Source organism: Balaenoptera acutorostrata, chromosome 21 (genome assembly GCF_949987535.1).
Source record: "Balaenoptera acutorostrata chromosome 21, mBalAcu1.1, whole genome shotgun sequence".
Classification (NCBI taxonomy): Eukaryota; Metazoa; Chordata; class Mammalia; order Artiodactyla; family Balaenopteridae; genus Balaenoptera; species Balaenoptera acutorostrata.
Genome location: NC_080084.1, coordinates 27,453,081 through 27,479,356, shown reverse-complemented (window position 1 = coordinate 27,479,356; position 26,276 = coordinate 27,453,081). Strand labels below are relative to the sequence as shown.

The window sequence follows — 26,276 nt, the reverse complement described above, 5'->3', positions numbered from 1 at the left end:
GGTCCATTTTAGAATCAATGTCCACTCATCTCGACCCCACCCCTTTTCTTTAATGATCGTTTTCCTTATGTATACTGCTTTGACGAGACCTTTCTGACAGTCCCCATTCTCTTAATTTACTGTCTGAATTCTCCCTTTGACAGTAAGGAAGTATATAGGAGGCTGTGTTCTTTAAATTTTATGATTGGCTCCACCTGCAGTGAAGTTAACAAGCAAGTGGTTTTTGCACCTTGCTTTTTTTCACTTAAAGATCCTGGACATCTTTCCAGGATCAGCACATACATTATCAGCACATACATTTTTATGCAATGCTTTTAAAATGCCTGCTGAGTATGGATAATTCATTTACTCAGTCCCTTAATGATGGATGCTGGTGGTTTTTCCAGTTTTGTTATTATGAAGCATGCTACAATGAACATCCTTGCATATCCTGAGGAAATTTAATACCCGTAGGTAAACCTGTAGCACCGGGATTGCTGGATTAAAAATATACACATTTTAAATTTGGATAGTTATAACTAATTATCTGTTGAAATAAATTTCACTGTCTACTCCCATTTTTGATACCGCTAATTTTCCTGCCACGCAGGATCTGGACGTTGACGTGTGAGCTCTGTTTAATGGCAACTCACCCTCATCGACTATTAGTACCAGAGAAAATGTAAAGCTGGGAGAAAAGGGGGTTGAAGGCCCGGAAACAGACTCTTCAGCGGCAAGTGGTACCATAGACTGTGGTAATCTGGCTAGTGGTACCATAGACTGTGGTAATCTGGCATCCGGGACAGCAGACAGCACCATCCTTCTCTGCCAATGATCAACTAGAACCAAATGAAATCTAAATGTATCCATCTATAAACTAGGGATAATCTTCATTGTCTTAACCACTAGGAATTTTCCGAAGGGATGGTACTATGTAAACTGGGTGAACTCAGAACAGCAGAGTGAAAACTTGATCAAGACAAAAAACCCTGCAGAGGAGCAATTTTCCTTTCTGTCATCTTAACTGCTTTTGTGTGACCAAATGTTTCCTGTGCCACCCAGTGGGGGAGAAGAAGCGAGCTTGTCTCTTAAATGCTTCAGAGTTTTGTTTGTCTATTTAGGGTCCCTTTTTGAAGTCTTGAGATTTATAGAACAATAAATGTCATTTACCGCTGTGTGCTATTTTGGATTCCTCATCGGTTTTAGAAGTTGGGTAAGAATACTTACCTGAAAGCTTATCAAATGTGAAATAACACCGAGAAGTATTGGGCAGTAGTTCATCCCAGTGAAACAAACTCAATTGTGGCAACAGCAAAGTGTGTTACTTTTTTTTTTTTAACAGTAGGATGCAGACATTTTAATATAATACATGTTTTCTAATTGTTTTCGGGGGGGGGGGTAAGCACAGCAGGAAGCAAGGTTTAAGCAAGAATGGCTTGGCTGGGTTGCCGAATGATGTTATTAGTATACCATAACACAAATTTTGGCCATGCTAATGGGCCAGTACAGACCAGTCCAAAACAAAGCACCTCGTTCACTCAGTGGTGTGAGAGATTAGTTTTAGCCAGGTCTCATCTTTTTCACAGTATTCAGAAGTACAACCTTAAGATTACCCACTAGGATATCACATCTCACCTGGAACAGGAGAAGCTTGCCTTGTGTGATCACTTCCTGATCAATGGAGTGGGGCTGAACACAGGACCAGGAGACGGGGGCTTCCCTTTGTTACGGGCGAAGCCTAGTTTCCTTCCTGGGTGTAAACGAGGAAGACCTAGAAAGATACAGTAAGCGAGTTCATCTTGGGTGACTCCGTTCCCCAGCTCCTGCGCCCTCTGGTAGCTCCTTCCCAGGAGTTCTCTCTAGAGTTTCTAGTAGTTAAAAGTTTCTGCCCAGATGCTCCAAGTACAAATACAACCCCTTCTAAGGCCCTCGCCCGAGATGGCAGGTCCAGTCCCCGCCGCGAAGCTGTTCCAAGCCTGACCCTCCGTCCTTCCTCTCCAGGACCACCCTCCTCCACCTTCGAGATTGACCGCAGCTGCCCCGACGGCCTGGAGAACCAAAGGCCGCCCCCAACCTCCAGGGCAGCTGCTACACTAACCGCGCAGCGCCAGCTCCGCGCCGTAGAGAATCTCAATTCACCTGACTCCCTTACCGGTCTGTGCACCCAGGAGGGGAGGCGGACGTTGTTCCAAACCCCCTGAAAGCCCTTGCTGTGCGCTGCGTCCCGCACAAGGTGGGGAAGTCTTTACAAATTAGTTGGCAGGATTAAGCGAATTCACACCAAAAGGTGAATGATCTCCGGGTCTTCCTCCGGTTTTTTTTTGTTTTTGTTTTTGTTTTACTCTAAAAGCAGCTGCTTAGTAACCCAGAAGAATATGAATGGGGGACGGTGGTGTAGACCTGGCTGGAGAGGAGTCTGGAGACTGGGAGGCTCCCTCCCAGACCGAGGGGCTGGGGGCACAAACGCTGTGTGTCCGGGCCCTGCCAGGCCTGCGGCTCGTGGCACCGTCCAGCCCGGAGCCCGACGTCCGGACCCTCCTCAGGGCCGACCAGGGCGTAGTAGCTGCTGAATAAATAAATACTTGTGGAAGGAGAGAAAGTCCACGTTCCTCCCCGGACACATCCAGGGGCTAGGAAAGCCTGGCCGCCGGGCCGCCGCGTTTTCCTGCCAGCGGGCTCGCCCACACCTTCTGGGCCTCGGCGGGGCTCCGGGTGGGGGACTTCCCGAGGCGCGGGCGGACGGAAGGGGCTGGCTCCCGGGCGCGTGCACGTCCAGCGCGGGGCCCCCGGGTGGAGCGCCCCAGGCCCGCGCGCGGCGGACGACGACGACGCCCGCGGCGGGGGATTGTGGGGGGAGGGGGTGCAGTGGCTTCTCCGAGTCTGGCCCGAGCTTCCCCCCCGCAGCGGGGCACCGGGGCAGGCGTGTCGCGGCGCCCTCGGACCGCGGGATCCGCCTTCGCTTTCCGCCGCGAGGCTGAGGTCACGGAGGGCCGGGCGCCCTGCAGAGGCCCCGGGGGCGACACCGCCCCGGACGCGCCACTGACGCGCTTTCGAGCGCTGGCTCTGCTTTTCACACTTTCCCACCGCCCGGAACGCCCCGGGGTCCGAGGGGGCGCGGGGGAGCCTTTGTGCCTTCTCGGTTTGCTGGGACCTTGTCTTCCGAAGAGAGCCTCCCCACCCCTTTCCTCTCGAAAGTCTTGTGGTTTCCCTAGAAGTCGGAAGGCGGTGGAGAGGGCTGAGGAGACTTCTCTTTAGCCGCCTTTCCCGTCCCGAAACTCTAAAACCCCAAGTGTTCGGCCGTAGAGAGATATTTGGGGTCAAGGGGAAGCAGCGAGCAGCGCATTCCTTCTCCGTCTTCCCTCCCACCTGGCCCGCAGCCCCCTTCCGCCCCTGACTCGGGCCGGCGCCCCGGCCGGCGCAGCGGGCCGCGGGAGCGGCAGGGTTAAGCCCTGGAATGTGGCGGCGAGGAATGTGCATGCAGATGAGCCGAGCGAGGGGAGGAGCGGGTGGGGGCGGGCCCAGGGCGGGGCGCATGCTAATCGCATGCAAATGAGGAGACCCGTCGCCGCCGCGGCCGCCGCTCCGCGGAGCTTCCCGGATCCGAGCCCAGACGGCGGCGGCTCGGGCAGCCTGGGCGCCGCGACCCTCGGCGGCCACAGGGGGACGGGGAGGAGGAGGAGGAGGAAGAGGCGGAGGCAGCGGCGGCGATCGCGAGGAGGAGGAGGAGGAGGAGGGTTCGCTCGCCTGCTCCGACGCAGACATGGTGGACTGATCCCCGGCGGGGCCGAGAGCAGGGTTTCCTGAGGCGCCCCCGCGCGTGGCCCCGCCGCGCCCCGCGCCCCGCGCCCCGCAGCCCCTCGCCGGCGCCCGGGTCGGGCCGGGCAGTCGCGTTCCCGCCGCGTCCCGCGCCCGGTCCCTATGGAGGCGCCGCTCGCCGGCGAGGCCGCCGACCATGCCTAGGAGGGCCGGGAGCGGGCAGCTGCCGCTACCCCGGGGCTGGGAGGAGGCCAGGGACTACGACGGCAAGGTCTTCTACATCGACCACAACACCCGGAGGACCAGCTGGATCGACCCCCGGGACAGGTGGGCTGCCGGGCCGCGGGTGGGCGCGGGGACCCGCCTCGGAAGCGCGGCGGCGGCTGTTGTCCGGGAGACCTGGCCGAGCGGCGGCGCCCGCGGCGCGGGGGGCGTGGGGCGTCACCGGCCCGGGGTGCCGGGAGGGGTCCCGGGAAGGAGGCGCAGGACCGTCTGCCCGAGCCGGGGCTGCGTCAGCCGGCCAGGCACCCTGGAGGGGGCCGGTTGCAGCCGCCCCTTCCAGGGCCCTCTTGGCCACCCGCTCTGCGACGGCCCTGGGACCTTTAGACACTCTGGGCGCAGAGGGAAGGGTGGAATTGACGCCCTGGGCGGTCACAGTGTCCAGTTCACGGACCCAGAGGGGCCCCCTGAGCCCTGCTCCGAGCTCGCCTCCGCCTGAAGTTGGCCAGCAAGAGGCTGGAGGGTCCATTCGGCCTGGGAGGCGGGGCCCGGCCCTGGGCCTCCTGGAGGAGGAGGCCTAAGTGCCAGGCGGGGCCAGCCAGCCGTCCAGGCCACCTGTGGCATCTCTCTGGCCGTCCTTGGCTCCCAGCCTTGCCTGCACGTTCTTGACGGGGCGCACCATGGTCGGGCCGGAGGCCCTGGGCCTGGGGGGGCCCCGAGCACCCTTCCTCGCTGGGCCTTGGTGGTGGGTGTACCTGACTTTGCCCCCCAGAGTTTAGAGACGCTTGTTTGGGGGTTTACTGCTTAGTGTTTACCTTCACCTGAAAACTTGAACTGACTCTCAGATCTTGAAAAGGCAGATGCTGTGTTGAAGTAAGAAGTGGTAAAATGAACAGTGGAACCGAACCTTGGTTATTGAGGAACGCTGACTTGAGCTTAGCGTGGTTTCTTGTGGTTTTCAACACACTTTTTATTCCTGCTCAGAAGGGAAGAGGAGAAACATAACAATATCATCATCTAAGGAGTTCAGGAACTGAAGTTTAGCTGAATGTTCACAAATGTTGTTTCTCTTTTCCATCTTTCTTTTTACCCTGAAAAGGAAGATTTCTTACAGTTAGAATTATTGGAAGAATAAGAGGAGATATTCCTAATTGTAAATTTGTAAACTATTAAGGAGGTATTCCTATTTATAAATTTAAATAGTATACCATTAGGGATAATTCCAAATTTTGGATGTTTATCATTTCTGAAATTTCTTTCCACCTTTTTATGGAATGTGGCCTTAGGGGTTTATAACCTTTTTAGGTGCTTCTCCTATTAAACATTCCCCCTTTTCTCAATTTGAAGCTGAAATAGTTTCATACTTTATGTTCTCAGTTACTTTTATCCTAAGAATATTGTTTTTGAATGCTACTAAAGAGCAGTTATAAGAAAGTCACAAATGACATTATAAATTTATGGAACAATCCTTGATAAATTATCCATGAAGGTATCGGTTTAGGTTTCCCTCTTGAAATGAGAAAAGGCACCTGTGCTGAGGTCCTGTCTTGCTCTAGCCTGGCTGCGTGTTGCTGACCTGATGAAAGTTATGACAAGCATCACGCCTTCACAGTCTCTCCAGATGTATTAGTTGTTGTCATAAACTTCACGCTCCAAGCCAGTTATTGCACTTTGAAACTACTTAACAGATAGTAAATTTCAGTGATGATGGTGTACACCCAACAGTGGCTTTTAAGGCACCTGTATAAATATTTGACTTTTACAGTTGTATGGTAATTCTTTCTGCTTTCTGATACTTGGAGTTTCAGGTTATTGAAACTGCAATGCATTCTTGAAATATTTAGGCATTTTAGATTCTCTTTTACTTCAATTTGCGTGTTTTATTAATATCATCTCATTTGTGTTTACCAGCAAGGATTACAAGACTGTATAATGCCTGGGTAAAGCAAATAGAAAGTGAAGTAAAATTATATGGCTTGGCTTATCTTTATCACTACTTCTTAAACAAGTTAAGCATGTCTTTTATTTAAAATTGTTAATGGATTAACAATTATCATGAACTCTGTTTTTAGGAAACTGGGTAACCAATTCATTTGATGGGGACAAACAGTTTTGATTAAGGTGATTTGTTATTATCCCAGTTTGCCTTGAAGCTGTTGGATCTTTGAGTATTTATAAATTTGACTGGTTATACATATTTCTGGATCTCAGTATTAGAGCTTTAAAAGACATTCTGTGAGATGAGTCAACATTGACATAGTTTAAATTTGGTTGTGTTTTATTTTAGGGCAGTGAAGTGTCTATAAGTCTTGCTAACTAGTGTAAGAGATGGTGGAAGAGGATATTTGGAGGAACTATTACCTCTAGGCAATTTTGTTACACACTTACCAAACATATGGGCAGAGAGGTGTTGCACAGGCCAATTGGAATGTGCCCCTTCTTTTACAGGATCAAATTACAAATCCTGAAAAAAAAGTGACTTGATAAACTGTGGGTCTGCAGTACTTTTGAACTTTTAAATCCATTTCATTAAGATGGTCATGATGATTTACCCAGTCATATTTATGTTAAGAAAGATAATTTTGTGTTTTTCATGGTCTATCAGAATTTGTGAGGTATTTCTGATTGTATAGGTAATTATGCAGATGTCATGGGGGGAGGCTGGGAGATTTCACAAGAACATAATTTTATTCAATAAGTAGTGATTTTAGAATATTGAAGTATTATTTTAAAATGCTTTTAAGCTTTTGGAGGTCCATTACATGATGCAGACTCTGCTGCAATGTGATCAAAGCTTTCCTTGCTCCACCTTTATTAGCTGAGAAAGCTTAGATGAGTGTCTGAACCCCTCTAAAGCTCCATTTTTCAACTCTAAAATGAAGATCATACCACCAACCCCATGGAGATGTTTGGGGGCCCCTAACTAGGGCCTCACCAAAGAGTAGTAGTTGTAGTGTTGTCATTCCAATTTAGGAACTGACGGATGGTTCCGGTTACCCCTGGAAATAGTAGAGGTACTGCACACATTTTCTCAGTGTTTTCTCTGTGACAGCCACCCTGCTAAGCTCTTTAACTGTGATCTCATTTTATTCTCCCAGAAGCCCTATGAGGTAGGTGCTGTTATTATCTTCCAGTTACAGATGGGGAAATGGAGTCGCAGGGAGACTGCCATTGTAGTTAAACGTGGAGCCAGGATTCGAAGCCAGATAGTCTGACTCTGGAGCCTGTGTCCTTTGTCATTCCTCTAGTCTTCCTGGACATCTGGGCATGCTCAGGGGTCTCTGGATGGAGGAGAACCTCTTCGCCCAGGGTTGACTTTTCAGGCTGATTGACCAGTCTTTTTTTTTAAATTTTTTACTTTTAGGCAATTTTTTTTTCATTTTATACAATTTTCAAAGGTTACTTTCCATTTACAGTTATTACAAAATATTGGCTCTATTCCCCATGTTGTACAATACGTCTTTGAGCCTATCTTACACCCAGTAGTTTGTACCTCCCACTCCCCACCCCTGTGTTACCCCTGCCCCCCGCCACTGGTAACCACTAGTTTGTTCTTGGTATCTGCGAGTCTGCTTCTTTTATATTCACTAGTTTGTTGAATTTTTAAAATTCCACATAAAAGTGATATCATACAGTATTTGTGTTTCTCTGCCTGACTTACTTCACTTAGCATAATACCCTCCAAGTCCATCCATGTTGCCACAAATGGCAAAATTTTGTTCTTTTTTATTGCTGAGTAGTATTGCATTGTATATCACATACTGTGTGCCACAGCTCCTTCATCTATTCATCTGTTGATGGATACTTAGGTGGTTTCCATTTGGCCAGTCTTTCTTGGTCTTCAGAGGTTCCTGTCAACTAGGTAGGAAGCTCTGATCCCTGGGCCGGCCACGTAGGGTGAACGCCTTGGGGGTGTGGGTTGGGGACCCATCGAGCTGACCCCATTGAACCATGGTACTATTCCACGTAGAACTTGGAAGTTCAGCGCACTCTTGAGCACATTAGAAGTTCAGTTTGGGGCTCTGTATCAACCTGCATAGATTACAGTTTTACTGTAACAGTCTTGACTTTGCCCTTCCTCTCCCCCCCCCCCCCGCCCCCGCTCAGTCCTGGGGAAAGCTCCTCATCTGTGACTCCTTGGCAACCCTCCTCACCCCAGGTAGGCCAACTGTTATTTTGCAGGTCTGCTCCCTCACTCACCTCTTATTTTGCTCACCATGGGCACCCTTTGACCGCACCAAATGGTGTTTATGGTGGGCCATAGATCATGGCCAAATGGCCTGGTGCTTTAAAAAAAAACCTCTATTCAATGTGGGAGAAAAAGGTGGGATGATGGATTTATTTGCCTCTTGGAGGAGTAGGTGGCTCAGGTGGGCAGGGCTCAGAGACAGGATGAGTGGTTTTACGGACTCCCAGTGGAATTCTGTTTGCTTTCCGTCCTCGGATTGGAGGTTACCCGGGGATACAATAACTTTGTCTAGTTGAACTTAAAAGAGTTACCACCACACAAAGCGACTTTACATTAAAGAGGGCTGATAGGCCGTAATCTCTGGTTTATGGCTTGGATCAGATGTTGAGCAACCTGTACTTTCTAATTGAAGGGAAGAAATCCTGGGGGCTGGGGCTGGGGGACAGTGGGGAGGAAGAGGATGTCAGCTGGGTGTCACCAGTGTCTGAGTTAACTGGCTCTCCACGCCCAGTTTGTGGCATCTGGTTAGGCTGTATGCAGCTCTCTGCTGTCTTTCTTTCAAAGTCAAAGCAAGTAATTTTGCTAAACCTACTTACTGCTGGAGTGTGAATTCTTCAAAAGACCTAATTGCTTATTCCTGCTCTCTGTATCCTTTGTATCTGCTTATTCCTGCTCTCTGTATCCTTTGTATCTGGTAGATGTTAAATGAATGTTGGTTAGGTCAGTTGATACAGAAAGTTCGTGAAGTTAATGAAAGAATACTACTAGTTGAGCTACTCTTGTTTCCAATTTCTTACTGTTGGGTTTTCATAACTATAGCCATAACCACCAACAACCAGAGACAATTGATTTTCCAGTTAGATTAAAAATAATGAGAGAATTAAGCTGCCGCATTTTGACTAACAGTATAAATATGTGAATTACTTGTAAGAGCAGATAACACAAAATCAGCCCCAATAGTCTTCATCACAACCGCCCTTGTCGTAGATGGCTGGGAGTCGTCCCTCTCCAGGCTCCGTCCAAGTCTGGGTGCCAAGTGGTTACTATGATTTGAGTGATTATGGTATTTGAAGTGTGGAGAGATTCTTAAAAGAAGGTTTTTTAAAAAAATCACCATGGGAAGCCCTAATTTAAACTGAACTATGCTGTCTTCCAAAAATTCCCGACAGAATATTTCTTGTTTTCAGCAGCTTGCCGTGATGTTAGCTGGAGTGAGCGGTGGTTGCCTGGTCCGTGACTGAGGTTTCTTCTCTGACTTTACTAGTCCATAGTTTGCACCTTAATTTTGTTGGAACTCTCAGGACAATAATTGCGTTGTCAAGAAAGACTATTATTTATAAATAAGTAATTTTTTCTTTTTTTGTTTTAGCAGCAAATCACTAAGTTGTGAGCTACATAATCAGCCATGACATGTGGCCTTCAAGCAAGCCAGGATTTCAGTGTCCTGTGGGCAAGCCCTGGTGGGCTGGCAAAAGTGTAGAAGCCGCCCTGCAGCCTGAGCAGACCCTGTGCTGCCTGCCTCTGGGGCCTGGAGATGTTGCCTTGTGGGTGGCACTTGCTCAGTTTTTCGGAGTAGGTGTCTGTAGGAAAATGATGCCACCACTCTAGAGGAGTGTGACCAGCCTCATTTTGCCGATGGGAGTTACCGAAACGGTAGGAAACAGTGTTAGCCCTAATGAAGTGTAACGTCCTTGAGATAGGGCCCTAGTCTTGTGTATGCTCCGGTCCTATGAACTTGACTGGTTGAACTGATTTCTTGTTAGAATTTTGGACTAATTTCTTCATCCATTCCTTTTTTTTAAATTTATTTTTTGTTTATTTATTTTTGGCTGTGTTGGGTCTTCATTGCTGTGTGTGGGCTTTCTCTAGTTGCAGGGAGCGGGGGCTACTCTTCGTTGTGGTGCACGGGCTTCTCATGGCGGTGGCTTCTCTTCTTGCAGAGCACGGGCTCTAGGAGCGCAGGCTTCAGTAGTTGTGGCACAGGGGCTCAGTAGTTGTGGCTCGCGGGCTCGAGAGCTCAGGCTCAGTAGTTGTGACGCACGGGCTTAGTTGCTCCGCAGCATGTGGGATCTTCCCAGACCAGGGCTCGAACCCGTGTCCCCTGCATTGGCAGGCAGATTCTCAACCACTGTGCCACCAGGGGAGCCCTCTTCATCCATTTCTGAAGCTCCTGTTACTGGAAAAATCACCACAGAAGTATAAAGAGTAGGAAAGGGATTTTTTTTTTTTTTTTTTTTTTGGTAGGAAAGGGATTTTTCAAGGCACAGTGTGTGTATAAGTTGTGGGTTAAAAATGATTTCCCAAATATATAGCTTCAGAATGTTTTCAGTGTCTTCAGTGGCTTTTTTCCCCAGTTATTTATTTTTTATTGAGATAAAAACATCACATAAAATTAGCCATTTTAAAGTGTACAATACAGGGGTTTTTTTGGTATATTCACAGTGTTGTGCAACCATGATCATTATGTAATTCCTGAACATTTTTATTACCCCCAAAAGAAACCCTGTACCCATTAAGAGCTCACTCCCCATCCTTCCCCCACCCCTGCTGCCTTTGGCAACCCCTAATCTACTTTCTGTCTCTCTGTTTTTGTCTCTATGTTTCTGCCTATACTGGACATTTCATATAAATGGAATAATACAATATGTTTCCTTTTGTGTCTGGCTTCTTAATGACATTTAGCATAATGTTTTCAGGGTTCATTCATGCTGTAGCATGTACCAGTATTTCATTCCTTTTTATGACTTTGAATAATAAGTTGTATGGCTATACCACACTTTGTGTATCCATTCATCGGCTGTTAGACATTTGTGTTTATTCTACTTTTTGGCTGTTATGAATAATACTGCCATGAACATTTATGTATAATTTTTATATGAAAATATGTCTTCAGTTCTCTTGGATAAAATACCGAGAAGTGGAGTTGCTGGGTCATATGTTAATTCTATGTTTAACTTTTTGAGGAACTGCCAAACTCTTCCACAGCGGCTGCACCATTTACATCCCCAGCAGCAGCGTATGAGTGTGTGAGTGTATGAGAGTGTGAGTGTGTGAGTGTATTAGTGTATGAGTGTTCCAGCTTCTCCACACCCTCACCAACACTTGCTCTTTTCTTTTCTTTTCTTTTCTTTTCTTTTTTTAGCATTTCTGGTGGGATGAGCTAGTATCTTACTGTGGTTTTGATTTGCATTTCCTGCAGTGTTTTGATAGCCTCAGTATGACCCAAGTTTTCCTCCTTTATTCTAGCCTTTTAGCCTTTGCCACTCTACCCACCTTTTTTGTGTCTCCTAATAGGTAAAGGAAGAAGAGTTAGGGTGAATTAAAAGTAGAATCTACTGGCAAAGTACATATTAATTTTTGTCTTCATTTCAAATATAATATATTTTAAGAAGCATACATGTGAATCACATAGATAATGAATCATAATGTGTGTGTGTCTGTATACAGCCAGCTTATTCAAGATCATTTGCTGTTTAAAAGCTTTAAACTAGTAATATATAGTAAGAATTAAAATCATTTTTATTAATTAATTTTTTTTGTTTTTAAAAAGCAGTTGGAGGAAACCTAACAAACATAGCCTCAGCCAGGTGATCAAGGTAAATGTCAACAGTGATAAGTCGTGTTGATATACCGTTGATATGATGTGATGACCACTTTTTCTTTGCAATCTTTCTCCCAAAAAACTATCAAAACCCCAGTCTAATCATGAGAAAAACACCCACTAAATCTCAATAGAGGGCATTTCACAAACTGTCTGACTAGTATTCCTTAAAACTGACGTGGTCATCAAAACCAAGGAATGTCTGAGAAACTGTCACAGCCAGGAGCCTAAGGAGACAGGATGAATAAATGCAAGAGGGTGTCCTGATGGGATCCTGGGACAGAAAAAGGACATTACGTAAAAGATAAGGAAATCTGCATCTTAGTTAATGACAATGTATCAATGTTGGTTCATTAATTTTAATAAATGTACCATTGCAATAGGGGAAACGGAGGGTGGGATGTATGGAAACTGTATTAACTGCTTGCTTTCTGTAAATCTAAAACTGTTCTAAAAAAATTAGTTTACTTTAAAAAAAATTACAGAAATACACACAAAACAGTTGGAAGTGTTTTTCTTTAGTCAAAGTGGCCATACTATATAATTATGGTGTTTTGGTATACTTGAAAAGCAGGGGTGGGCTAACTATGGCCCAAGGGCCAAATCCCAGCCTGCAGTCTTCTTTTTGTGTAGCCCTCCAGCTAAGAATGGGTCTTACATCATTAAAGGGTTGTAAAACAAACAAATAAAAACAAAGAAGAATATGTGTCCAAGATTGTATGTGACCCATAAAGCCTTAAATATTTACTCTCTGGCCCTTTCCAGAACCTCTGATGTAAAGTGAGATGATAAAGTCTTTGAAATATTTTATTCAAACATTTAAAAGAAATATTAGTCTTATATGATAAAATGGCATGTTGATCAGTGATCATTGATTATAGCTTTCACAAATAATTTGGACTCTAGGCACTGTTGTATAAAAACAAATCAGACATGGATGCCGAGTTGGAGGCGTTGCTTTGCTTCTCTTATTACTTTTCTTCTGATGACATGCAGCATGTTACTTAAAGTTTTCCAAACCCATTCTTCTCTGACGTAACTGGAATTATACATAGGGACAGGAGAGAAACAGGCAAAAAACTCCACAAACTTTTGGAAGTACCGTAGTTGTTTGTTTACAGTTTACTCTTGGCAGTATAAATATAACAGTGATCTGTTTTGATCGTTGGAAACACTGACTTTCTTGGGACGTATTGATAGTATTTATAAAATCATACAGTTGGTGATGATGATCAAATAGAAAATAATTCCATGTACTATCTTTACAAAGCTGGTGCCTGTCACAGTTACAGGTGTTCCAAAGATGCCATGAGGGGCTAAAACTGTTTCGCACTGCAAATAATTTTTCCTATACTATTAACCCTGATGTCAGTCAAGAAATCATGGTTCTGAGAAGACAGCAGTGAGTAGCGTTGAGAACGGAGCTCACTGGGAAGTAGACCAGGAGCAGAGTAACCGAGCTAAGCTCTGGGAGCTGTTGCTTTACTCCTGTAACATGGGAGGAGCTACAGTGGTCCCAGTAGAGAATTTGCACAGAGCTGTACATTTAACCTGCTTTGATCTCACTGGGGGTGGAGGTAGGAGATTTAGTTTTGAAGAAATGTAGACATTATTTTGACTTAATAGTGACTTTTAGCTAAATAAGTCTCCCTGGTATTATATTTCTGGAAAAATGAGTGTGTTGGGATTTAGCAGGTGGAGAGGCTTTCCTCAGTGCCACTGGTGCCTCTCTGCTCGTGCTGTTTTCTCTCGGGCTCAAACTTGAGTAGTGACAATTCACGTTGTAGGAAAGGTTGACCTAGAGAGATTTGTGCTATAAACTCCTGAGGAAGATTCTGACTTAGTGAGCGACCGTGGAATTACTTTACTTATACTGCTCCGTTTTATGCAGGAGGGTAATTTTATTAAGTGGCACTGATATTCAGTAAAGCTTAAAGCGTGGTAGAAAATGTTTACTCTCAAAACTTTGAAGAGCACGCAGTTTCATTTAGGACCAAACTTTACTTTGCAGTTTTCTTAGTGTTTTGGTTTTAAACAGAGATAAATTCAAATGCCAGTCTTTTTTTTTCTTTGAAATTATGACAATGAAGGAACGTGTGGAATCCGTATTGTACATGGTATCCCTGGGTTGTCAGTTTTGCCACCTTCTAGGTCCAGGTTTGCTCATTTTTGGCTGGTCAGTAATACTCTCTACACTTTATTCTTTCCCTTTTTGCTGATTTTCAGGGTGTTTGAACTTGTTAGAAACAGATCATTAACTTACTCCCGTCATTGCCTCCCCTCCCCCTTTTCTGCTAAGTGACACAGCTAGTGACAGCTCTCAGAGGACAGTATGTCTCTAAACCGGTATTTAACTTGGCTGAATGTTTAACATAACATTAATGCCCTGTTTTGCTATTGCAGCTCCAAAGACTACAAAGCTAACTTGATTGTCTAATACCCCTTCAGTCCTTTTCCCCTCTAAAGGTGTGCCTTTAATAGAGCGTATGTGGATACATTCTTGAGAGATTTCCTGATGTCTCATATGTAAGGAGCATCCGTGTGTCTGCATCAGTAATCTTCTCATAAATTGATTTCAAGTCAGTTGGGGGTGGAGACCTGCTTTGCGTGGGTACCGTTCCTTTGTGCCCCCTGCTTTGCCTGCCTGCCCCCTCCCCCCCGCCCTGGGACACTTAGGAACAGTGCAGAGCCCATACTCACGGAAATGAAATGCAAGTGTTTGAAGGACCCTTGCCTTCTTCCAGCAGCTTCCACAATCTGTCCCCAGCCTACTCTTACTGACTTGGCCTCCTAGACATCCACTCACTCATTCATTCGTTCAGCCATTCATCAAACATTTATTGAAAACTCTATGTGCCAAGTACATGTATCTTAGGGACATAGCAACGAATAAAATCTGCAAGGTCTCTACTTTGATGGATTTTATATTCTGGTTTGGGGGAGACAGATTATAGAGGCAGTACTGAATGTGTCTTGATGAAAATAACCAAGGTGCAGTGATAATGCTGTCAGTGGGAGCTACTTTGAGTGGAGTGGTCAGGCCTTTCTGAGGAGCTGACATTTAGCTGAGCCATGAGGATAAGAAAGCACCATCCACGTGAAGATCTGGGGGAAGAGTCCAGGCAGAGGAACAGGTTAGGTTCCTAGCCCTGCTCTGTCCGGTATTCGATGTGATAGCTGCTAGGAGTATGTGGCTATTTAAATTAATCAAAATTAAATAAAGTTAAACATTTAGTTCCTCAGTCTCACTAGCCACATGTTAAGTGCTCAATAGCCACGTGTGCAGATATAGAGCATTTCTGTCGATACAGGAAGTTCTGTCGGACTGCACTGTCCCAAAGTGCTAGGGAGGTTGGTATGTTCAAGGAACTGAAAGGGAGCTGGTGGGGCTGCAGAGCAGAGATGGGGGTGGGGGAGTGGGAGGGCTTATGACAGGAGGCAGAGAGGTCAAAAAGGCGTCTGATCATGTACGCCTTGTAGACCATCAACATTTTAAGGGCATCCGGGAGCCACTGGAGAGTTCTCAGTTGAATGGAGGAATGATGGGACGTGTGTGTGTGTGTGTGTTTGTGTAAATATGTTCTTACCCATTTTTCAAAAAAGAGATCATTGCTCTGCGGAGAAGGAATCATAGCAGCTATTGCAGTGCTATAATCTAAATGAGAAACAATCAGATCTTGAACTGGAATGATGGCTTTGGCAATGGATTGGGGATATGTTTTTTAGGTGAAAGTGAAAGAACTTACTCATGCTTTAGATATGTGAGGCATAAGGAAAAGAGAGGGATGAAGGATTTAGTGATTTACGGATGGGAAAAAGACCAAGGAAGGAATATGGTTGGTTGGTATCCAGTTGCATCAGCGATCCAGAGTTCTGTTGCAGATTTATAGGTCTGAGATGCCTATTAAGACATGTACGTGGAGATATCTGATAGGCAGCTGGATATAGAGTCTGGAGTTTGGGAGACAGCTAAATTTGGGTATACGTAGATAGTATTTTTAAATTGTGGGATGGGATGAGACTCTTGGGAGAGAAGAAGAGGAAGAGGTCCCAGGACTGAGCCCTGAAGCATGCCAGTATTTTGGGGGGAGTGAAACCTTGTTCCAGCTAAGATGGTATATTTGTTCTCCCTGGAACATACCTTATACTTTCCACCACTGTGCTAAAGATGATGATGATAATGATATATGCACCATTTGTTGAGCCTTCATATATGTCATTTCAGGCTCCATGATGGCAGGTCCTGTGTCTGTCTTGTTCACTGTTGTATTTCAGTGTTTAGTTCTGTGCAAGCTCTTAATAAATACTTACTGAATAAATGAAACCTTTGACAGGAACCATTAGCACCCCCATTTTAGGAAACTGAGCTTAATAGGTAAAGTGGCTTGTCTCAGGGCACAAAGCTGTTAAGCAGAGGTGGCAGGACTCACCTATGTCTGTCTGACTTCAAAGCTGTGCTTTTCGCTGTGTGTGACCTCCAGGTACTACTCAGAAGAGCCCTTGGCCTTGGGTTTGGGGTTGGAGGTCACAGCTACCCTTGAGGACTTAATTTCAACACTTGAAGCTTTCCTCGACAGCTCAGCCCCAGATCAGCTCTTCCAGATTCTTTAATAGAACTCTCTCTTTTTTCATTGATTTAAATCCTAATGGGCAATCTGTTGTCTGAGATTGCCTTGGTTTCACAAGTGTGTAAATTACAGACCTTGATTGGAATTCTATTTTACCTTGACTCTTGTAGTTGAGCTTAAGTCTTGAGGGGAAAAATCATCTCCTTCTGTAAATTGCCTTGTTAGAGTTTGCTTTACGCTACTTAGATTTGTATTCAGGCTCTGGCCTTGGTAAAAGGGAAGTGATAGAAGCTTAGTGAGAGTATGGTATATTTTTGTTTGATTTATTTATGCTGTGAAACTTACCTGGAAGAATATAAGCACTTCACTAAAATGGTGGTTATAAAGGAATCTTTAAACTTGTACATTCCTTATCCCTGTCACAAGCTACCCTTTTTTTGTATTTGTGATAGCTGAACAATATACTCTGTAACTGCTGCTATTTGGGAATCTAGTATTCTTACATTTCTACTTTTGACTCCGTTTGAGATCCAAGTTTGTGAATTTTAATTAAATGCTTATATTATGCATGTGAAAAATCTTTTGTTCCTGTGTTGCTATGAGCAACAGTTGTTAAAGTTAATCTTCCTTTTTAAAGGAATTGTGGGCAAATAAATACATGAATTTGAACAGGTTAAAAAAGGTCATCATTTAATGTTGTGAATGTTCTGCCTATCAAATAAATTGTTACTATGACCATAATGATCATGGTGAAGGGAAGAATGCGGTAGAAGTGAATAATCATCCGACACTTTGACAAAACATTCCTAAAATACTATTCAAATGAGGAAAGACTACAGGCTGCAGCCGAGTAGCCAAGCGTTGAGTCGTCCGACTGGACTGCGTTTACTATTGTGGCCGAAAAGAAGCCGTGTGTAGTGGTTTGCATAGAAAACCCATGATTTATCTGAAATTTCCCAACTTTCTTTTTTTTAAAAGCTCTGTCTCTCGTCCTCCCCTCACCACACTTTATCTCCTTCCTAAAGGCTTCTTTTGTCCTGATGGTATTTGTTTCATTGCTCTCCACCCTACTTCAGCCTCAATTTTCCTGACTCCTGGTGACTGCTTGCTATTTGACTCTGTTGTGTGATTGTCGATTATACTCCTCTGTGCTGGTTAAACGAGCAGTGTTTACCTAAATTAGCAGCGGTAGTGAAGGCACACGTTGGCCCATCTGAAGGCAAGTCCAGAGCCGGCCCGGCAGTGGAGGCTGCTGGATGGATTTCCCTGAGTTCACTCTCCAGAAGGGCGCTAGGAATCGGGCTGGACTGCGGAAGTCAGCTCCCCAGTCAGAGGCACGAGGGCTGGGAACGGGCCGGTTTAGGGATTTATAGTGATAATGTAATCAATTCTCCATTGGAGAATGCAGGACTCAGTGAAGAGACGCCCTTTGTCCTCATGTTGCATTCTCGCCTCTTCCCCAGCTCACTCTTGAGAACAAACCCTGAAGCACGAGCCCTTTACACAGTTTGCAGGCACAAGACATAACTTTCTTCTGTAAGATTTCAGAAGAACCTGCGGAGCCTCTGCATCTTGAGGAGGGGATCGGGCGCCGCCTCCCAGGCGTCTCTGTGTCGCCATCTGTGCCCTTTTGTTTTAAGATTTTTTTTTTTTTTTGATGTGGACCATTTTTAAAGCCTTTATTGAATTTGTAACAATATTGCTTCTGTTTTATGTTTTGGGTTTTTGGCCACAAGGCATGTGGGATCTTAGCTCCCCAACCAGGGATCGAACCCACACCCCCGGCATTGTAAGGCGAAGCCTTAACCACTGGACCGCCAGGTAAGTCCCCCGTGCACCTTTGCATGTTAGGAAACAGTGATCTCTCTTTTTGAAACAAAAGTCTTATTTTTACTTTGAAAATTTAAATTAGATTTTTATATTTTTAATATGTCAGTTTTAAAAGCACAGATATAATGTTAGGATGTTAGTTCTAAAAGATATTCTGGGATAAGAGTGAGAACTTAAATGAGCATGTAATATTTGAGATGGGTATTCACTTAACTCATTAAGGAAGGTTTTTATATGTAAATCATGGAAAACCATGCCTCTTGTATACGAGGCTCATTTCCTTTCCACTATTGTCAATTCTTGTTCAGAGTTCCATATTTAACCCAGAAATTCAGATATTCATTCATAGTGATAATTATATAGTTCTTAAGCAGTCCATTCAAGGAACTTGCATTTGTTTGTTGAAGCGTTTTAAAGAAAGTCACAACAGAAATAGAAGTCGCCTAAACCTCTGGTTTCATCACGATATCAGAAGTAATGTCCTAGTAATGGAGGTAAAGTTACCTTTGCAAGTATAGAAAGGACACTTTTAGTACTTTAAGATTAAATCCTTCTAAGTTAGTTAATAATTTGGGGATTAAAAAAAAAAACCAGGAAAGCTGGCTTTCCTTTTCTGGTCTTGAAGAGTCCCGTTTGTTGAAAAACTAGTTATTTTAGAATTTTCAAGGTCACAGGGTCAGCTGCCTGAAGGGTTGTGTGTATGTACGTGTATATATGTAAATTTTATTGAAAAACACCTTTATTCATGTTAAATAATCATGACGCATAGAATAAAATACTATGAATTGATAAAGAAATATGGGGACTGAGACACAAAGATCTCTACTATGATTCCATTTGAGTTAAAACACACACACCCTCAGGCTTCCCTAGTGGCACAGTGGTTAGGAATCTACCTGCCAATGCAGGGGACAGGGGTTCCATCCCTGGTCCGGGAAGTTCCCACATGCCGCGGAGCAACTAAGCCCGTGAGCCACAGCTACTGAGCCCACACACCACAACTACTGAGCCTGTGCTCTAGAGCCCGAGAGCCACAACTACTGAGCCCAAGTGCCATAGCTACTGGAACCCACGTGCCTAGAGCCCATGCTCCGCAATAAGAGAAGCCACCGCAATGAGAAGCCCGCGCACCGCAACGAGGAGTAGCCCCCTGCTCGCCGCAACTAGAGAAAGCCCACGCGCAGCAATGAAGACCCAACACAGCCAAAAAAAATTTAAAAAAAATAAAAATAAAAATAAAAACACACACCCTCATAAACTCCTACATTCTAACGTTTGTTAAAGTAGGATGGTTTTGAACAAGGAAACTAAGTTGCTGCAGTTGTCAGAGCTCCTGTAGTCATCCCACATGTATTATCTCAGCTGATTCTTACTACAGCACCTCGAGGTAGACATGTCCATGTTCTTTAGTGTTGGCCTCCTAACTTCATTTGCTTGTTTATTCATTTGCTTGTTTATTCATTTGTACGAAATATTCTACTACCTGCTCCATCTTTGCAGTTTTTCGTGGGCTCTGCAGCTCTATTACTGTGGTCCTCAGTCTTTAGGGGTAAAATGAACCCTTCTTTCCCCATCCTACTGAAAGGTAGAAGATGCCTCATTATTTTAGCAAGAACAGAATCAATCAGCAATGTTTTTCCTTTAAATGATTAACTTTTTTCTATTAGTTTTGAATAGGTAATACATGTACATGTTACCAAATTCAAGAGCAAGAAGATAGTGAGTGAAAAGTAAATCTCCCTCCCACCCCTATTGACTCCCCATTCCTCTCCTCAAAGGCAGATATCTATCACCAGTTTCTTGTATATTCTTTTAGAGCTGTTCTCTGCATCTACGGACCTACACATGCATACGCATACTTCTACATATACTTTAGCTTTTAATTTTTTGACACAATTGTAATACTATTTTGCACCTTGATTTCTCTCCTTGTAGTATGTCTTGGAGATTGTTCTATTCCGTTGCATATAACCTGCCTCTTAACATACTGTTTTGTGAGTATACTGCACATTTTGGAACCATTTCCTCATTGATGAACATTTAAGTTCCTCTCAGTTTTTATTCTTCTGTTACAAATGGCTTTCACTGATACAAACATGTATAAGTCTCTTTAATGCAAATGAATTCAAGATATATGCATTTACAATTTTGATTGGTTGCTTCAGCTTGCTCTCCATAGGGGGCGTACCTGTTTCTACTCCCCACAACCTATGAATTAGTGCCTGTTTCCCACACCTTTGCCAAGCATTATGTTTCAAAGCATTTGGTATTTTTCACTGATAAGAGAAATGCAAATTTAAAAATAGCATTTTAAAATTTGGAACACTTTTTCACTTTTTTATTTGATTTTTAAAATTTTATTTTATTATTATTATTAGCCATGCCATGCAGCTTGCGGGATCTTAGTTCCCCGACCAGGGATCAAACCTGGGCCCACAGCAGTGAAAGCTATGAGTCCTAACCACTGGTCCGCCAGGGAATTCCCGTTTGTTTGTTTGTTTATTTATGGCCACACCGCATAGCTTGCAGGATCTCAGTTCCCTTACCAGGGATTGAACCCAGGCCACGGCAGTGAAAGCCCGGAATCCTAACCACTAGGCCACCAGGGAACTTCACTTTTTAAAAAGCCACCTATTTTTCCTTTTTTGTGGGCTAAGTCTTCCTATTCTTTACTTTTTTTTGTTGAATAGTTTCTATTTTTATTACTTATTTATAAACATTATATATTAAGCAGATTACAAAATCAGTGGGGAAGAATGGATTATTTAAGAGATGGTGCTGGTACAACAGGTCATCTATATTAAAAAATAAAATTCAGGTCCCTATGTTTTCCCATACACAAAAATTTGTAGATTGATCAATGTGGAAAATCAACATGGAAAAACAGATTTTTAGCTATTAGGAAATTATAGGTAGGTGGGCATCTGTATGACATAGTAGTCAGCACTAAGAAGTCCAAGCTGTTTAGGAAAAGACTGATACATTTGACTACAGAAAGACTGACATAATATACGGCATAAGTGAAATCAAAAGACAAAAAAAGGAGACAAGGTTGCACATAACTAATTAAAAATTAGTATCCTGAATGAATAAAGGTCTGTAATTTAGTAAGTAAAAGAGAATACACAAGAAAAGGGACCAAAAATTACAGCCAGTTCTAAGAAGAAGAAAACAGAATGGTTAATGAATGTACAGCAGAATCTCACTTTCACTAGTAATGAGGGAAATGCAGAGGAAAACTCCAGTGAAACACCAACTCATTGTCATCAGATTTACTAAAATTAATAAGCCTGATAACACTCAGATGTGGAGAGGATGTGGGGAAATAGCTTTCATCACTGCTGATATAAGTGTGAATTGATAATACTACTAAGATAGCAACAGGCAATGTATGTCAGTTTAAACATTTGCATTCCTCTAAGCCCAGGATGCTACTTAGTATATCCGAGAGAAACTCTTGCACTATGTACAAGCAAGTTCATTGCAGCGTAATTTATAAAAGCAGAAAATTGTTAACAATCCAGATGTCCATCAATAGGGGACTGTATTAAACAACTTTCATGATTTAGTCATATAATGGAATGCTATACAGCAGTTAAAATAAATGAACTAGAATCTTCCTACATATATCAGCATAGATAAATCTTGATGATAGGGTTTAGAGAAACAAGGCAAGTTTCAGAAGTATATGTATGGTATAGCATTCATGTTAAATTTTTTAAAAACCTGCAAAACTAGAGTGTGTAGCATTTAGGGATACATATGTATGTGGTCAAGATTTAAAAACAGGAATGGTCGGGACTTCCCTGGTGGTCTAGTGGTTAAGCATCCGCCTTCCAATGCAGGGGACTTGGATTTGGTCCCTGGTTGGGGAACTAAGATCGCACGGGACAACTAAACCCGCTCACTGCAACTACTGAGCCCATGCGCTCTGGAGCCCACACGCCACAACTAGAGAGAAGCCCGCGAGCTGCAAAGAAGAGCCTGGGCATTGCATCGAAGATCCCTCGTGCCACAACTAAGAGGGATTTATTTGGCTGTGCCAACACAGCCATGTAAATAAATAAATAAAATTTAAAAATGAAATGAAATGAAATGAAAACAGGAATGGTCTACCCTGACATCAGGATAGTAATTACCTCTAGGGAAGGAAAGGTGTAAGGGGGTCTGTCCTGAAAGGTGTCTATAATTCTTTATATTTTTAAATCTGAAGGCAAGAATGGTAAAATATCATTCCCTAAATCTTGGTATTGTGGACATGGATGTTCATTTGTGGTTTTTGTTGTTGTTGTTGTTATATATTAAACACACATATTGAATTTTTTCATATGCCTTTTTACTATGTAGAGATAATTTGTACTTTAAGCTATTAATATAATGAATTTTATTAATAGATTTCCTAATTTTGAATTTTGGTATAAAGCCCACTTGGTCATTTAGAAAAATGTATTGCTGTATTCTCTTTGCTAATATTAGGATTTTTACATTAATATTCATGAGAGTAGTCTAATTTTCTAATTTTTTTCTTCTCCTCTTTTGATGCTCCCTTGGTCAGATTTTGTTCTAATGTTATGCTGACTTCCTGAAAAGAATTTGGAAGCTTTCACCATTTTCCATGGAACAGTTCAACTATCATTGAAATTGTGTGTTCCTTGCAGTTTGGTAGCGTTCACATTCATGACTTATTTGATCTCGTACTTTTTCTGGAGGATTAGTTCTTGGATAACTGTTTTGGTATCTATGTGACTGATTAGATTTTTCCCTGTCTTCAGGGATCAGTTTGGTATTTATATTTTCCTGGAAAATCATCAGTGTTTTCCAATTTATTGGACAAGATAATCCCTTAACATTCTTTTCCTTTCTACTGTATCTCTGGTTGTTTTCCTGTTCTCATTTATTACCTAGTGTATTTGTACTTTTTCATTTTTTTCTTTTCAGTTTAGGTTACCTAATTGCTCAGCTTTTTGTGTATTTCTTTTTAAAGTAACCAACCTGAGTTTATTGTTATTAATTATTTTTCCAATTCAGTACTTTCTGCTTTTTATCTTTATTCCTTCCTTCCTTCTGCTTTTTCATTTTTTGTAACTTCTTGAGATTGTTTAATTTATTTTCATTATTACTTACTTAGTAGTATTAGCAGTTAACGCTATGGATGTTCTTTTTCTCTCATGGGGTTCAGGCACACACCTGAACCTATCATATTCTTCCACGACCGTCAACCCTTCATCAAAGTTAGTATAAAAATAACGGGTCTAACTGTTTCTTTGGATCTTCATCTCCTTATGAAGGCTCCCATGTCACATAAAACTTATTAACTAAATTTTGTGTGCTCTTCTCCTGTTAATCTGTCTCTGTCAGTTTAAGTTTTAGACCCTACCAGGGACCCTAAGCGAGTTGAGGAAAACTTTGTCCTCCCCTACAGATTACAGATCCCTGCTGTCGTTGTATTCGAGCTTCTGAAATGTTATGATTTCATGGTTATTTTGTACTTAGTCATCAGTATTCAGTTTGAATTCCTCTTTACGTCAGAATTTAGAATCTGTGGGAGCTCAAACCTCTCCACAAAAACTTAAGAATTACTAGACGCACTAAATTTTTCTGATGCAGCGTGTGGCCAAAGAAGTCATCTCAAGTGTGGGAAGTGTCCCCAGTGCTACACCCCCACCAAGGTGAGTCTGACTGTCCTCAGAGGAGCTGAGAAGCCACCATCTTGGCCGTTCAGGGGTTCAGATAGCTTTTGTCTACTGCAGACCAGAACTGAGTGAGGACCAGTTATTGTTCTGGATTGCGTGAGAGATGATTCCGGTGCTGCTCTTCCAGGGTGACGTGTGCAGTAGTGAAGACTTGCTCCTGGGAGCTTGCTCCTACGTCTAATCCTCTGGAATCCTATTATGGCAGAGAAGGGCATCAGGTGCAGTGACCTTGACGCCCTTCCCAACCCCACAGGCATCCTGGGGCTCCTCTAAATATCCAGTACCTGCCTCAAAATATGACTTGGTGGGTGATATGTGATGTTCTTTCTACCCACTCTTGTCATTTTCAAGGCAGATAAACCTAGACATTTCTTAGGAATAGCAGAGAAACTGTTGTAGATGAAATGGAAGCAGTTTCTTTAGAACTTTGTAGGATTTACATATTACTGTATTTTCAGGTCAAAGGATAGTTTAGCTTTTACATCAAACCTGGTTGCGTGAATGCGAAAAATAACTGTGGTTTGGAAAGTCTTCCATGGTTTATGTATGCACACACTAGTTTACTTTTATTTATGTGTGAGAATGGAAAAAGAATTGTGAGAAGGAAGCAGAATGCTGTACCAAAATTCTCTATTATGTTCTACACTCTAAGATTTGTTGCATTTTGAATTAGGTGCAGGGTTGAGTGTGTGCCTATTTTTAGTATTTCAGGTCTTTATTGCTCTACACTTAGTGGCTTAAATGGGTGCTGACTTGACTAACACAAGGAGTTGTGTGACTCCCGTGCTTACTTCACATTGGACTTCCTTTGTAGTATGATACCATGTTTTTCTAGCCAGAGCGTTTTTTCCAATGTCTGTGTTGTGTTTCAGGCTCTCTACTCTCTCCACTTGGAATTCTTGTATCCCTCTTCCTTATAAGCCACGTCCTGTGGATTTGTTAAGAGATAGTTTAAGTTTTCAGTCTCCTGAAATACATCTTTTAATTCTTCGTTCTGTCTCGGATACTTAGTATATGCCAGTTGTGGAAATTCTGCCTCTTCTGTTGAAGACTGGTTCAGGAGTGGACATGTGGCCTATTCTGGCCCGTGAGAGGTGAGGGGAAGTCCGCCTGAGGCTAGGAGACAGCTGGAGAAGGGGACAATTTTTCCTGTTCCCCTCGATGTTGTTTTGCCTGGATGTGTTGCCTGGAGCCATGGTCCCCGTCTTGCTGCCAGCCTAAGAATGAAGCCAGCACGGAGGATGGCGGAGTAGAGATGGACTGAGACGAGGTCCTTAGTGACATTGTTGAGCCACTGAAACCATCAACCCTAGAGTCCCCAACCATCCTTGTGTGAGGTGGGATGATAGCTTTTCTTATTGTTTAACCAGCTTCAGACCAAAAGCTTTCACTTGCAGCAGAAGCCTCACCCCTGCCCCTCTGTGTAGTGTTGTGGTTCTGGAATGTAGGCTTTGGAATCTGATGGAATCAGAATGCTGGTTCTTCTGTTTGCTTGGTAACTTTGTGATCTCGTGCAATGGTGATATTGACTATGACTTAGAGAGGGCTTAACTTTGTTTTGGTGCCGACATAATTATATCAGTTAATCCTTTTATATTACCATTTCATAGATGAAGAAAACTGAGGTTGAGAGTAGTTGAGCTTGTGAGTGAGTAGGGCCTGAAACAAAACAGATCTATCTGTTTGACCCAGTTTCTCAGAGCCTCATTGTTTAATGTGAAAAATGGCGATATTATGTATAATGCCAAGCTCGTAGGATTGTTGGGAGGATTAAATGAGATAATTTAGAGCATTGTAGTACAGGGCCTGTTACATAGACATCATTCAATAAATAGCTGCTATTATTATTACTGCTATTGCTCTTATCACATTCCCTGTGTGTGCCCGTCGCTTAGTTTGGTGGGCATGTTTTGGGCTCTTGATAAGTATTTGCTGACTCATGAATGAGTCAATGATAAATTTCACCAATTCTGTCAATTATAGCGTTCAGGCACATCGTGCCTCATCATGCATGCCATTTGACTGCTTCCCTGAGATCTCTGGCCTTTCCTGTGATGTTAATTTCATGTTCCTTGAGAGTAGGGAGCAAATACCACTTGGTTCAGTGCCACGACTGTAGTTTTTAAAAAATCTAATACTTGGCATACTAAGAAGTGTTTTTCAAGAAGTTTCTGTTTGGAACAGTTGGCCACTTTTATTCATTATCAGCATTTTCATAGGAATTGGAAGTTTTGTAAACTATCACACTGTTACCAGTTTTGGGGGCCAGATTAATAGAATGAAGAGAATTTACTTATGGATCACTCCTTAAGTTCCTATTTTCCTTGTATAACACTTCATGTCAGAGAAACTAAAAACATTCTTTATAAACATTTCCTTCATTAATCAGGTTTTCACTGAGGCATGAAAAGAATTATAGTGTCTCCGTCTCATGAGTTTGT

The 26,276-nt window shown here is 43.2% G+C and overlaps 2 protein-coding genes across 3 annotated transcripts in view; one reads left to right on the top strand and one right to left on the bottom strand.

Moving 5' to 3' along the window:
- The window catches only part of LOC103015477 (proline-rich protein 36-like), a 192,774-nt gene extending 188,841 nt beyond the window's left edge, over nt 1–3,933 (bottom strand). Inside the window, exons 1-2 of the mRNA XM_057537501.1 lie at nt 2,132–3,933; nt 1,615–1,750 (exon numbers count right to left, since the gene is read on the bottom strand). Coding sequence (XP_057393484.1) covers nt 2,323–3,933 — 1,611 coding nt within the window. The 3' untranslated portion in view covers nt 1,615–1,750; nt 2,132–2,322. The remainder of the gene's footprint in view (nt 1–1,614; nt 1,751–2,131) is intronic.
- The window catches only part of WWC2 (WW and C2 domain containing 2), a 163,461-nt gene continuing 140,750 nt past the window's right edge, over nt 3,566–26,276 (top strand). For both annotated transcript variants that reach the window (XM_057537251.1, XM_057537249.1), the window contains exon 1: nt 3,566–4,062. In XM_057537251.1, coding sequence (XP_057393234.1) covers nt 3,932–4,062 — 131 coding nt within the window. In that variant the 5' untranslated portion in view covers nt 3,566–3,931. The remainder of the gene's footprint in view (nt 4,063–26,276) is intronic.